Here is a 15,247-nt window from a genome sequence, read left to right on the forward strand (position 1 = left end):
TACATTAATAGGGGCACCCTTCCCTCTTTTTCTTCATTTCGAGTCCCATTTGGGGTCTCGGTCGGACCATTTTTTAAATTTTCAGTCCCACTTCTATTATTCTTTTCATTAGTTGTCATTTTTGATATATAGAAAAAAAACTCACCCAGTTTCTCTCCTCAGGGCTATCATTACCGCACTTATCACAACTGCAACCAGCCTGGTTAACACTCTCTTCTGAGACATTTCCACCGCCACCGTTGTCAATGTCTTTCGTACTGCCAGCTTGATGGTTTTCTATGTTCTTCTTACGGACAGATTCGCCACCGAAAACTTGTTTGCCCTCCAGGCAGTAGGGCTCCTCCATGCAGCAGAAGAAGAAAGCTTCACTTTTTTCCTGGATACCTTTGGAGACGGCGGGATCGCCTCCCCAGGCATTAGTTGTTTCGTAAGTTTTCGATTTTTCTTTGTCAATATTGACATTTGTTTTTTGAGATTTTCGAGTATCTTCGCCCGCTCGCCATTTCTTCTTTCAAGGTTGGATATCTTTACTTTGGCTCTATTGAGGTCTGGATCCTCCTCGTTGCAGACTCCACGACCGATCGGAGTGTTCCTAGGCCTTATGGTGGTATTATTATTGGTGGTGAATAGAGACTAACTTTTGAGAAAACCGTCAACATCAACCATAAGACCGAATTGCTTTGGCAGGAGGACAATGCACTGTGTTACGTGGGACCCCAAAGGCGTGGTCTACTATTAACTGCTGAACTCGGCGTACTAGCTGCTCCCAACACCAATTGAATGATGTGAACGGTGCTTGAAATATGACCACAATACCAAACGAGGCAACATTGCTCATGACACTGTTCATACGGCGAAACTGGAAGCTCTCAGTTGGGAAGTTCTACCCCATGCCGCTTACTGACCAGGCTTGACTCCTTCCGACTAATACTTATTTGCATCGGTGGGCTACGCATTTGTTGAGCAGGGCTTTGGTTAGTGGAAAAATGTAATAAAATTGTTCGGTCGATAGCACGCGGTGAAGGGGGGCAATTTTTGCTGGCGTCGAATTCATGAATTGTTCTAACTATGGACAAAGTATGTAACTACCAATGGAACATATTTTAAATACACCTTATTTTAGGATTCTTCCGTTATTTTCCGCATTTCATAGTTATACATGAGGTGCACAGAGCATTTGAAGAGATGAGGGTACTGAGAGAACTAGGATCCTCACACATCTATTTGTAAGAAATATAAAGTTATCCTCAAATTAAGCTAGGTGGTTTGAACGCTGATACTTTTCTTGATTTTCCTTAAGACCACTACATACTTGTTTAGGATAGGCTCTTGTATTTATTATTGAATATATAGAGGCCAAGGCGAACCATTATCTCCGCTAGAAGCTGAAGCCACCTTAGCAGATCCCCGTAGTTATATATATAAACACAGATGTCACACTTGCAGGCGTGTAAATCCTTTTAAGAGTTTGTGTTTAAGATCAAGTCAGAAGTCCCTGTCATCCGCGTCTGCACTACACAGTACTTCGTGTGATCGCTTTCAACTTTCTTGTAGTCCTATGGAGACATCTGCAAGATTAGCTTGAGAGATGATCGTACAACCTGTTAAACCTGCTAAAGTAACAGAATCCCTACAGAGGAGACTCCAGAGTCGGAGAAGAATACCTTCTATGAGGCAGCTGAGCGGACCCTCGGAGCCTGTCCCAAGTATGATATCAAAATCATACTTGGAGATTTAATCAGTCCAGTAGTGACGGAGCCCGTATTCAGGCGATACGTCGGCTCCCAAAGCTTCCATAGGGATACCAATGATAACGGTTTGCGCATTATCCAGTTAGCAGTATCACACGGAATGGTTGTTGGAAGAACCTGGTTTGCGCGGAAAGCGGTTCACAGGCATACGTGGGCCTCTCCAGACAAGACCACTTTCAACCAAATTAACCATGTGCTGATTGAACGCCGCGACCTCTCAGCCCTGATGAGTGTTAGAACATATAGGGGGGCCAATATATACTCGGATCACTATTTCGTTGGCATGGTGCTTCGAGCTCGAATTACGACACCACCTACAATCCCCTCTGACAATCAGGTGAGAGTGAATACTGAAGCCATCCACAACACAGCCCACCGCGATACCTACAAGTGGGAAATGAATGCCGCAATAATTGCAGTCAACAGAGATTATGGAGATGAAATATGAATAAATGATCTTCACAACCACCTGAAGAACGTTATCATTGATACGGCCACAAAGATACTTGGCCCCAGCCGCAAAAAGAGACGGAACGCTGGTTTGACGATGAATGTAAGCTAGCAACGGAACGGAAGAATGCTGCATACAGATGAATGTTGTATTCTCATAGAACACGGGCACGCGCAGAGACTTATTACTAATTCCGTCGAGCCGAGAAGCGAATTCACAGACGGAAAAAGGAAGCCTGGGAGAACCAACAAGTCAGTGAACTAGAAAAGTACAGGGAGCAACCGCAGCAGGCGTGGAAGTTTTACCAACAAGTCAGCAGGATGAAGCCTTATTCACCTCGATGCTCATCCTGCCGAGACAAAGAGGGAAATCTGATTGGGGACAGAATGGGCATATTGGAGCGATGGGTTGAGTACTTTGATGAACTACTAAACAACCAGAACATCGGCGAGTTGGAGGTCCCGCCAACTGAAGACGACGGACAAATACTGCCACCACCAAGTTTAGGAGAAACTGCCCGTGCAATCCATCGGCTGAAAAATCATAAGTCGCCAGGAGCCAATGGAATTACAGCCGAATTAGATAACTATGGAGGCGACCAGTTACACCAAGAGATTCATCAACTTGTGGTCAAGGTAAGGGATAGCGAATCAATGCCTGACGATTGGCAACGAGGCATTATCTGTCTCATACATAAAAAGGGAGATATCACACAGTGCAGCAATTATAGAGGTATCACGTTGCTGGGTACCATCTATAAGATATTCTCTCCTATCTTGCTACGGCTGATAACCCCATACGCCCAGAATATCATTGGCCCATACCAAAGAGGCTTCACTCCAGGTAAATCACCAACAGATCAGATTTTCTCTCTGCGGCAAGCGATGGAAAAACTGTTGGAAAATGGAAAACAGTTGCATCATCTATTCATCGACTTTAAAGCCACACACGAGAGAATTCGGTATCCCAACGAAATTGATAAGACTGACTAGGCTGACCCTGAACAATGTACGAAGCCAGATAAAAGCAGCAAGATAACTCTGAAGGGCATTCGACATCAACAACGGTCTACGACAAGGGGATGCCGTACCATGCGTCCTTTTTAACTTGGCCCTCGAGAAAGTGATCCCTGATGCTGAGGTAAATGCAAGAGGTACGATCCTGTACTGGCCTATGCTGATGATATCGACATCATGGGAAGAACCACCCGAGACGTACAAACTGCCTTCATTCAGATCGAGTAGACGGCACGAGATCTTGGGCTGCACATCAATGAGGACAAGACAAAATATATGGCGGCAACGTCAGCACCAAAAACCAACGAACTAACAACATGAAACCGCACTGGTCAAACAGGAAGAATAAGAATACAACTTTGAGACCGTTGATAATTTCTTCTATCTAGGATGGAAAATCACAACCGGTTGTTGTCAGCCAACAGAGCCTATTTCAGCTTACAAAGACTGTTCCACTCGAAACGTCTCACCATAGGGTCAAAGCTTTTACTGTACAAGACAATGATCTTGCCACTCCTCATGTATTCCTCGGAGGCTTGGGTTCTTGGCAAGAAAAATTGCGAAATCTTGGCCGCGTTCGAGAGAAGAATCCTTCGAAGAATTTTGGACCCCTACATGAGGATGGACGATTCCGTAGCCTACACAATGACGAAATCTATGAGCGATACCATGATTGTCCGGTTGTGGATAAAATCCGGCTCAATAGGTTACGGTGGGCGGGTTACTTAATTCGTATGGATGAGGATGATGCCATCCGGAAAGTCTATGAGCGCAATATCTATGGTAGAGAAAGAAGACCAGCCAGACTCTGCCTAAGATGGAGCGATGGCGTAGGTCAGGACACCAGACAGCTTTTAGGGATATCGAATTAGTGGACCTCGGCGCAAAACCGGGATGTCTGGAGTTGCTTATTAAGGCAGGCCTAGACCGGATACCGGTTGTTGAGTGGTTGATGATGATGATATATTAAATAAATCAACCCATTTAATGAATTTAATTTTCTCTTCCATTAAACCTATCGTTCGATGTAAAGTTCACACTAGATGCGCAACGTTGTCTTGGAGTTGCCACAAGCTTCCTTAACGACATTCCGAAAGCTGCGAAATGTGTGCCACGTCAGAACAAAGTATTAAAATTAATTTAGATGAAAACCTTGAATGATGATAGGCATTAATCATCGAAAAAGCAGAAGTCCAAAGATACCAGAGAGACTTTAAATATCGTACTTTTTGTATGCAGCAAATTTATTATTTTCTATTCAGATATTTATCTGATGATACCATATAGATAAATATATCAAACAAGGAGAGAGAAATTTCTAGTACAAATTAGATAACATTTCTAGAAGCCTGGTCGTAACGGCCAAAAATTCAAAAAGCACTATCGACAAAAATCTCACTTTCGGAATTACAACTGCAAAAACAACGAAAGCCACCCCATAAAATATCAGCGAACAAGTTTAATTCCAAAACAAAGTGCAATTGCACGAACATTGCTGCGACGACAAGGAAAAATAATGTCATAAATTCACAATACTACCCACCCCATTGCAATTAAGTGTAAAATAATTTCCATTAAAAGAAACCCCTTTGAGACGTTAGGCCTGATCGGAGCTCGTTTTCTCATTCGGCGAGGGACTGATATTAGAGAACGGATATAAACTTTATATGCGCATGGATGCGGTACCTGTAGTTAGTGGGCCTAGAAAAACATCGTTTGGAAAGTCTCCACAGGACAACGGCGGATTCATATGAGTGAATTTGAAAGGGTTCGAAACGTACTTATTATATACAAGGTAGGGTTCCTGGGAATATTACATACGTGGCCAGTTCCTGGGGGTAGTTTTCCACTGTACCATAATATGTATGTAATGTCCTTTTTGATCGCAAACTCTCCCTTTCCATTGAATCAACGACGCAGGGTTTTCAGTTACAAAAATTGAACTCCTGGCGCATAAGTACACACAGTTTTATGTACTCAAAGTCAGTCATCCCTATCTCTCATTATCGGCGGTGGAAATCGAACAGTGGCGCACTGAATTTTGATTCCTTGGAAAATTAGGGTAGGATTAGGATTTTGCTCCGAATGTGTTGCGTAAAGGACGGTAAATGTAGTCTAATATGTAGGTAAGAAATATAATATATGGACTATAGTTTTAGTGTTTTATTTTTTATGTTACCGAAAATTGTTGCAGTCCATGCGAAACTATCTAATTTTTTCTTGGAAGGAAACTCCTTGAAGATCATGAAATCAAAATTCCAATCGCCCAAGGAAAACTAAGAACGAATAATTCTGAATATTACTTTGGAAATTACAGGAAAGACCCATTCAGTCTGGCAGTTTCACATACCCAGCATAATAGTACCTATAGGCGCACGTATCTCCCTTCGTATGTGCATTCACATATGAAATGAAGTATGTATGAGTGTTATATGTACGCACCTTTCTTATGATCACCTATTCCCGTTTTACCGAAAAATACATGAGGCACGCGACACAGAACTAGAACAGCTGTCCTTCGAATCACACAACACTCTCTCGTCCTCAGGGAGACACAGTTTCGAATGGCATAGTGCATTTTAAGAATAGTATCGTGTTCTCATTCCCAGGGTTTTCGGACCCGTGATTATCTCTGTAATTATACGCTTCAGACCGCAAAGTTTTGTAACGAACTTTTTCACTTGAAAATTAAAAACTAAGTTTTTGGCGGAATTGATAACATTTTTTCATGTGAAAGTGATAACAATGTACTGAAAAGACAATTGGAACGGAATCTATAAACTGTGCGTGATTCCTGTAGAGAAGTGGTTAGAAGCGATGGCGACTATCGGTGTATTGACATACACTCTGCCGCCTGGTTTGAAGTTGAAAAACGGTTTCGAAAAGCTCCCAATTAGCAGTAGTAACCTCCTCGGATTGAATAATCAAAACAGTATCGTTACAAAAATCGAGAATATTGGCATGATCGGTGGTGAAGTAGTTGTCGTGCGGAAAAAGCAAATGCCCCTAACGGAATCGAATATTGGCAACATTCAGCACGTCCAGGCTCAAAATCAACTCCAAGAGCCTCCCACCAAGCGATTGAAACTCTCAACAGGCGAAACTCCCATCATTGCCGGGAAAAAGTCCTCTCCTCAACCCCAGGCGGTGGCTCGCAGGAATGCACGCGAACGGAGACGAGTCAAGCAGGTGAATGATGGATTTACGGCGCTGAGGCAACACATCCCCGAAGAAGTGGCGGTAGCCTTTGAGGCCGCAGGAAATGGTCGTGGAACCTCCAAAAAGCTAAGTAAAGTAGAGACGTTACGAATGGCCGTTGAATATATTCGAAGCCTAGAACGACTCCTGGAGATCGATAGCAATGACGCAACTAATTCCGATCTGCTATCAAATACTGTGATAAAAACCGAGTCCTGTACGCCGCCTCTTGTCGTTAGCGATGGTCAATGCTCGGAAAGTAGCTACGATCCCTCTGCCGATGAGTCCGCTACTATTTACTACGCTGACACACTGCCCGATATTACAACGTTGAACGGTCAACAGTATCTCCGCATACCCGGAACCAACACCTATCAGCTAATTACCGCGGACGTCTTCGAGAACGAGGAAAACATCCAGCCGCCGATGGACATCACCTGCAGTGGATATGCGCGTGCCGAGGTCACTGATCAGCATACCACGATCGCCACTGCGTCTACAATCATTGCACCTGCCCCAATATCATCGCCGCCATCGTCGCACGATTTCAACGATAGTGGCGTGCCGCCTCAGTCGATATCACCTGCCAGCAGTATCTTAGATCATCATCAGGCGCAGCAACAACAACATCAACGTCTTCATGATCACCTCCTGCCACAAGTGCGCATTCACATGCAAGAAGTTGGGGGCGAGCCATGTGGGGTCCGGATCAAATGTGAGGATCACTCTCTGAATATCTATCAGAGCCACTTAGCGCCAAGCTCGTCACCGATCACTGATGTGGATGCGCATGGCTACATAGACCAGCAGTTGTACGAAAGCGGGGGCGGGTTGGTCACGTTTAAGCGAGAAATTAAGGAGGAGGGTGGTGATATGGTCGTCCTTGACACCACCGGAACTGGTCTGTCTGAGGAGAGCATGATGGACGCTATTGACTGGTGGCACGATCACAACTCCCAAAGTGACGACTCTGCTATCTTATCGTGAACGCTGGGGAGATAGGTTGCGGGAGATTCAACCCTTCAAAATGTTCTGTTAGTTAATTGAAATTTGTTAGAGAATATGAAGCCTTAGTTAAAAAATTTGTAAAGCAAAATAAAAACGATTGGTAATGAATATTTCTTAGCAACGTAGAAGTTATAGGGATAAATTGTGTAAGACCTTGTTAGGTTTAGTGCAACCTATTGATTCTTGCACGCTAGCCTAGCCTATCTGTACATACATGTAAGGATGACGTAAATAATGCAAAGTAGCAGAAAAATGCTGGTGAATACGCTTAAGATTAGGAATAAGACTTAGCAGCATCAAATTGGAAGACATGGCTATGATTATAACATTATATTTATTATTAATTTTATGGATTTATATAATAACTTATATCGTGTAATTTTTATTACCAAAATATATTTTTATACAAAATGATTTTTGTTATTTGTATTTGGAGAAAGTGAAGTGAGAAGTGACGGTGGGAGAGTTAACCGATGATTTGATGGTTTAGATTTCACGCATTGGCCTTGAGAAGATTCTAATAAGATAACGTCAATCCAGTGTCGCTTTTCAGATTTTTAGATTTAGATACCAAGGTTTATTAAGATATTGACAGCTTTCATCTATTTTGTCCTCTGTAAAATAACTAATATAATAAATAAATAAATAAATAAATAATAGAAGTAGTATATCATAAGATAATTATGGAAGCTGGTCGCCACTGCCACATGATATTTTCCGCTGTCCTTAGCTTTTTCCATGATGAAACATTTAGAAATTTTAGCCCGATGTAGTTCCATAAAGGACATCAGTAATTTTTGGATGAATTGCATGATCAGAAGTCGCGGTGACAATAAGTATGCTGATAAGCTCCTAATAAAGCCAGGAAGTAAGCCATGCTGGAGTGTCACAGGGCGATGTTTACGACGACAATGTTTTAGTGAACCGCGACGAGTTTGATGTGCAGTGGAGCTGTTTGGGTTCTCTTGGTACTAAATGTCACACTGCATAACAAATGAGTTAGCATACTGGAGTACACATTTTCTGTTTCAAAAAAGCGTTGGAGGAGGGGGTAGTTGTATTCCTCTTTTTATTCTATGGCGCTAAAGTAGAATAACGGCTCTTGGCCTAGCGAAGTCTTCGTCTGCACTTTTATTGGTCGAGTGAATGTGCCATCCAATTTCAGGAACTGACCAGCGTGTAACTGGCGTTGTCCACTGAGTTCTCCTATCTATTTCCGGTTTTTCAAGGTGGTCATTTGCTTCCGCCTTGTGTTTGAGTAGGCGCCTAGGGTACCTTCTGCCGTGAATGGTTCCTTCCCCAACTTGGTCCATCGGTTATCCCATTTTTTTGAGGTAGGGTAGGTGAATGCATTTACGCACAGAATGTTGGATTCTCGTAACGGTACGACGTCGGACTACCAACTAAACACTTCTCCATCGTCATTACTTCGGGTTAGCCTCCAAACTTTCCCGCCTTGCGGAGTCTTCAAATTAGGGGATTCCTTTCATCAACGGGAGGAGAGAGGAGGAAGGTAACTGTCACTTCAAGGAAGCCCCTGCCACCGGGCGAGCTCTATCTTCTTTCCTCAGCATCTCCTCAAAAATGTTGTCTGGAGAGATATCCCCTGTGATTAAATAGAGCTGACGAATCCCATCCCACCTTCCACAGGCAAAAAAGTTGTGCAGGAACGTCGTCCACAACTCTATTGAAAACACACATTCCGGAGATTGTCCCTTTCCAGCTAAGACCGCCAACCTCCATGCCCATTTAGAACTGGGTTCGGAAATAGTCAATCTCACCATCCTTTCGATTCAGCCACGCACCTAATTTGTCAATGAGCCTCGTAGTCTGCTTCTAGTTTGATGTTGCCAAAAGAGCTGCCACTCTTCTAGGGTGTGTTGCCGTTCTTCAGTAGCAACCACCTCTCTTGGCTCATCTCCCTTGCGCTTGTATACAACGGGCAAAGGGGTTCATTCCTGCGATCACCATGACGGCCGGTTCAGAGACAGTGCGGTACGCAGATGCCACTCGCAAAGCTCCCCGCTCTGTACTTGCGCGAGAGGCTTACGATATACATTCTTGCTAAGAGTGTCATCCCATACTTCTGCATCGTAAAACAAGATAGACTGCCTTAAACTCATTAAGAGACGTCGCAAGCTGGACGCAGGACCCCCAATATTTACCATTAGCCTACTTAAGGCCGAAACACCAGCTGCAGCCTTGTTCGCTGCTGCTTTGATTTGCTAAAAAAGCTCATCTTTGAGTCAAGAGTCAGTCCAAGGTACTTTACCGTTTATTTTAACTCGCTTATCGATTCGCTGGACGATGTGGGACGCAGGGTAGGAATTCACTTTTTACTTAGGCTGACTACTTCGGTTTGTCCAGTGCAAGGTTGAAATCCTGAGCAGTCATCCATCCGCTTATCGGATCAATATGGCAAGTCTGCTTTGCGCCTGTTTGACAGTGTGTCCTGCAAAAAACGCCGCGCGATCATCTGCATAACCGACCAGGAGCGACTCTTTTGTCAAGCCGAATTAAAGTAGCCTATCATACGAAGCGTTCACTTCATACTATCGTTACACAGCTCTCTCTCGGACACCACCCTGTCTAGGTGGGGGACCCTGCTATAATTTATTACTACACTAAGCTGTCTAAAAACACATGAAGATAGAAGTAATGGACTGTAACTCTCCAATAGTAAGAAGTTACAGAATTCGAATTTACTCCTGGCTTTGAGAAATTGGGACGGGGCCGAGATATGGATTTTGGAGGCTTCATTAGATACATGTTCCTCAAAAAGAAATCTTTGTAGAAAACCTACACCTAGTATCTACTGGGCAGTCAGCCAGAAAGGATAGTACAGGAGCTCCCTTAATGAGAGGAACTGGAAACCTGACTACGCCGGCTTGCCGGTGACATTGGATCACTTGTCGGTGACTAGAGGAGGGAAGCTATTTGGTTTGATCACTTCAGCTGGGCTGATGACCGCGAAAGTAAGGTGCGCCCCTACATTCGTGCGACCAAGTGAAGTAAAGTAATTGACCTAACAGTCTGCAATACTAAGTTGTTAGAGTTGATTAGAGTCTGGCGAGTGCTAGATAAAGTCGGTCTCCCAGATCACTAGTATTTAGAATTTAATTTGACTATTGCAGGAAGGACGAATTCCTAGGGAAGCGGATTTAATAAAGTCCAATGAACTTCTGGGCAATAAAGTGGAGCACCCTAGGACTTCTCTGGCCATGGAAGGTTAATTGGAAACACTGAATCGTACAGTTTTAGAGTGCTTTGAAAAGGCGCAAAACGGTTCCGTGGTGGAACCGAGTACTGCAAGGATTTGGGAAATCAACCAAGCACCTCCTGAATCACGCTTGTAAAAGCAATAAGAATGAAAAGTGGTTAAGCTTCCGGCACTTATAGCATGAGTATAAGGGGCTCGTAAAACGTTCGAAGAGAGACTCCGTTAGAGCATACTGTAAGGAATTGGACGGAGAGAGGGAGACCCTTAGGCCGTGCGAAGTCCTTAAAAATTATGAGCGGCCAAGTTGGACTATCTTAGAAAACCAAATAGAACTTTTTATACAGGCTTATTTGGAAGTGCACCATTAGGGAGAGGTGTCAGAGGTCGGAGGGAGAGAATTGGCGGTTTTTGCAAATCTTTCAGCACCAAGTGTTACAAGGGGAATTTGGGCACTGTTACAGCGGTGGTGTCAGCCATGCCCCCTGGCGTGAATGGCATCTATTCAGCGATGTTAAAGAAAGGTATAGAGCACTTAGAGCAACTCCTAGCAAACATTTTTCGAAGATATCTTGCTCAGGACTACTTGCTACCTCTTAGCTGAAGGTTAAAGTAGTTTTCATACCTTAGCCTCGGAAGGATGGTTATTCAAATCCAAGGAAATTCAGACAAATCAGCTCATCATTTTCGCTGAAATGCCTGAAGAGACTGGTTGAGTGTTACATTCGTGAGAATACACTTAGGTCGCACCCACTAAATGAAAACCGATACGCCTACCAGCCTGTCTGTCAGCCTGCTCTTCATTCTTTTGTTTCAAAGATAGAAGAAGCAACTCTTAAAGCCGAGTATACAATTGGGGTGTTCGTCGACATTGAAGAAATGTTTGACTGTGCGCCGTTTCAAACGGTCTCGGATGCCGCTAGAGAGCATGGTGTTGATGAAACTTTAATTGTGTGAATCTATGTTATCTACGCTGAGGTTGCTGTATGCTGCTGTGGGGGTTGATCGCTACCTAATAATGAAGCCGACGAAAGGCTGCCCTCAAAAAGGTGTGCTATCGCCACTTCTGCAGTATATTGATTGACTCACTATAATAGTGAGTCAACGCTAAGCTTATGCTGATGACATGGCCTTGCTAGCAGTTGGTCCGGATTTCGGAAAGGTGTAAAGAAATATACAACGCACGGTTGATTTTATTGGCAGTTAGTGCCTCAGACATGGAGTTTCACTAAATTCAAAATAGTGGTCAAAGGGTAGTATAGGTCTCAGGGGGAAACGTGGATTGGTACTCACGTTGGAGCATAAAACCTGGGAAATGCCTGCTGAGCCAACACCAACAGCTCTACTACCAAACCCTATGTCTACCTCCGCGTAGTGACCGCTGGGAGCTCTTTCTTAACGAAAAGCTGCAGATGGAGAAGGACAAAGGCGGGTCTTCCACGCCTAAAAATTTTACCAACTGGTCCTTCAGGTCGGGGATTGGATAGGGCTGACAACTCTACACAGAAAACAACTTGTTCAACGACAACGGAATAACGATTTGCGCATTCTTATGGAACGTGCGCTTCATGTACAGAGATGGAGCTACCAAGCAACTAGCCGATACCCTGTCCGAATATAGAGCTAATGTAACAGCGTTACAGGAGATGCGTTGGATAGGGACCGGGTTTCTGGAGCAGAGCCGCTACACCATATATTATAATGGTCTTGGAGACTTATCACGAACTCCGGTGAGCGGAGAAATGACTTTCCAGACGGAAAAAGGAAGCCTGGGAGAACCAACAGGTCTGTGAACTCGAAAAGTACAGGGAGCAACCGCACCAGGAGCGGAAGTTTTTCCAACAAGTCAGCAGGATGAAGCCTTATACACCTCGATGCTCATCCTGCCGGGACAAAGAGGGAAATCTGATTTCCGACAGAATGGGCATATTGGAGCGATGGGTTGAGTACTTTGATGAACTACAGAACAACCAGAATATTGGTGAGCTGGAGGTTCCGCCAACTGAAGACGACGGACAAATACTGCCACCACCAGGTATAGAAGAAACAGTCCGTGCAATTCATCGGTTTAAAAATCATAAACCGCCAGGAGCCGATGGAATTTCAGCCGAATTAGTTAAATATGAAGGCGATTACACCAAGTGAGTCATCAACTTGTGCTCAAGGTATGGGACAACGAATCAATGTCTGACGACTGGCAAAGAGGCATTATGTGTCTCATACATAAAAAGGGAGATATCACGCAGTGCAGCAATTATAGTGGTATTATATCGCTGAGTACCATCTATAAGATATTCTCCGCTATCTTGTTAGGTCGGATAGCTCCATATGCCCAGAACATCATTGGCCCATACGAAAGAGGCTTCACTACAGGCAAATCAGCAACAGATCAGATTTTGTCTCTGCGGCAAGCGATGGGAAAACCGTTGTATTATGGATATCGACTTTAAAGCCGCCTATGATAGCATAGCCTGGCTAAAATTGTACACGGGCATGAGAGAATTCGGTATTCCGACGAAATTAACGCGACAATATGCTACGGTCTTTCAGGCTGAAGTGGAACCTGGATGATTGACGAGCGGTTCAAGGACGGGCACATTGTAATCTGTAGTAATAGTCAAAATGCATTGATGACGTACTCTGGGTACCCGGTCATCGTAGAGGAAATGGAGGAAATGAGTTTTTCTCAGGTTTTTTTCGCCTATGATAGTTTAGCTTTTAACCTTGGGGAACAATATTTTTGCCGTGGACGTCTCAGTTTTCGTTCGTGTTGAACCATTTATAGGATATCAGTCATATCGTTCAATTGGGGTTGTGGATATTTGTGCAATCAGGTAGACCTGATTTTGGAAGCCTTCAATGGTTGGAGTATGGGTATGCGATAACTTATATATTTCCGATATTTCGACCAGTTTGTGGAATTGTTCGCTAGAGCTTTCGCCTTACTTTCTCTAAAGCCCTGTTCAAGCCTCTGTATGATGACACGAGAGTTATCTGGTGAGAGTTGGTAGCATGGTTTATCTGAAATTGTTATTCGATGATAATATCGTTTTCCCTCTCACTGGATTTGGGGGAAACACGAGCCGGATTGTAGAAAAACACATGTACTCCAATTTTCAATAATGGTTAGAGCATAGAAAGCGAGCTAAAGCATATTTCCAGGAACCGAAGGCGATGGTGCGTAGGCGTTGCTCTACATGTCAGCCACGATTTTCGATAACACAGAGACACCAGGTTACCTATTACGCAAGGGAGTGAGAAACACCCTGGGCTTCTGGATGGGCAGAATGTTAGAGAGAGGTAAAGGGCTCTGATGACTTAGCCCAGATGGAACTTAGCCCAACAGAGAGGAAGTTAAAGAAATTTTTATGAGCTGGCACTACAGCCATAGAGGTCCTTCCAGGATTGACTCCCCTCTATCTGCCTATGCAGACACAGGCAAGAAGGGCAATCTTCGAAATGTGTGGGAGTATTTTCTGGGCGGCATGCATTCTGAATTAGTGATAATAAGGGATAATATGACAACAAGGTTTCGATAAGAAGTTAGAAGTTGGTCAACAGGGCAAACTAGCTTAAACCAGCTATTGATTACTTGGCATGCTGATGGGTCACTTACGGAAGAGGGAGCAGGCGTCGGGGCGATTGGTCCAAGGAAAACATACTTTGAACCAATGGGCAAGTAAAGCAGCATAATTTAGGGTGGAATATACGCCATACACAAATTTGTCCCCTTCAACTTGGAAAGGGAATATGAGGGGTAGAATATTGCTATTGTAACCGACACCCGGGCGGCTTCTAAGGCGTTCAAGTCCGACCAGATGAATTCCAAACTGGTATTGGAATGCCCCAATAAACTGAGCATACTCGCTGCTCAATAAGGTCAGGGTGCTCTGGGTTTCGGCTCATATTGGATTAGACGGCAATGACGCAGCGAATAAGCAGATCAGAAAAGGAGTAGCAACGCCACTATTCGAACCAGAGTATTCCATGGAGTTGGGCATGATTTCATGGCTACGACAGTGAAAAATGAATAGGTACGGCTGAGGGAACTTTACTGGGCGGACTGACCAGGAATGAAAAAGTCTATGGTCTTCATGGGAGGATACGAATCCAAGCGCTCGAAAGATTGTGTAAACCCCAGCAAGAGGAGCCTCCAGATTATAGTGGCAACACCCATTGATCACTGCTGACTGTACTATCACTTGAGGAAGTTAAGCATATCTAGGAACACTGTCTGCAGGTTCTGTGTGGAGTGAGTACCATTTATAAGATATACGTTCTGTGACTGTGTCCGGCACTGGACACTGGAAAGTAGGTCGGAACACCTGGGAGAATACTTAATATCAGATGTCAGATCGAAATATTGAGAAGTAGGGAACATAATAACGTTGCTATCGTTTATTGGCGACAAACTATAGTTTATAGGCGTGCCATAACCAGTAAAGGAGCACAATGGTTCTTTTAGGCAAAGTCACTTGATGAAATCATTATTATTAAGCAAGAAAATATACAGAAGTGCTGTAGGAGTTTTGACAGACCATAATTCACTAGTTAGACATATGCTCAGAATAAGAGTATTATAAGAAGATATGTGTCCATCTTGTAA

At 43.8% G+C, this 15,247-nt stretch overlaps 1 protein-coding gene across 1 annotated transcript; it reads left to right on the forward strand.

Annotated features, from left to right (window-relative positions):
- The first annotated feature begins 5,746 nt into the window (after nucleotides 1–5,746).
- Nucleotides 5,747–7,730, forward strand: LOC119657611 (achaete-scute complex protein T8). The gene has a single exon (XM_038064610.1). The coding sequence runs from the start codon at nucleotides 6,036–6,038 to the stop codon at nucleotides 7,401–7,403; it is 1,368 nt and encodes a 455-aa protein (XP_037920538.1). The 5' UTR covers nucleotides 5,747–6,035; the 3' UTR covers nucleotides 7,404–7,730.
- Nucleotides 7,731–15,247: the final 7,517 nt, after the last annotated feature.

Source organism: Hermetia illucens, chromosome 5, assembly GCF_905115235.1.
Source record: "Hermetia illucens chromosome 5, iHerIll2.2.curated.20191125, whole genome shotgun sequence".
Classification (NCBI taxonomy): Eukaryota; Metazoa; Arthropoda; class Insecta; order Diptera; family Stratiomyidae; genus Hermetia; species Hermetia illucens.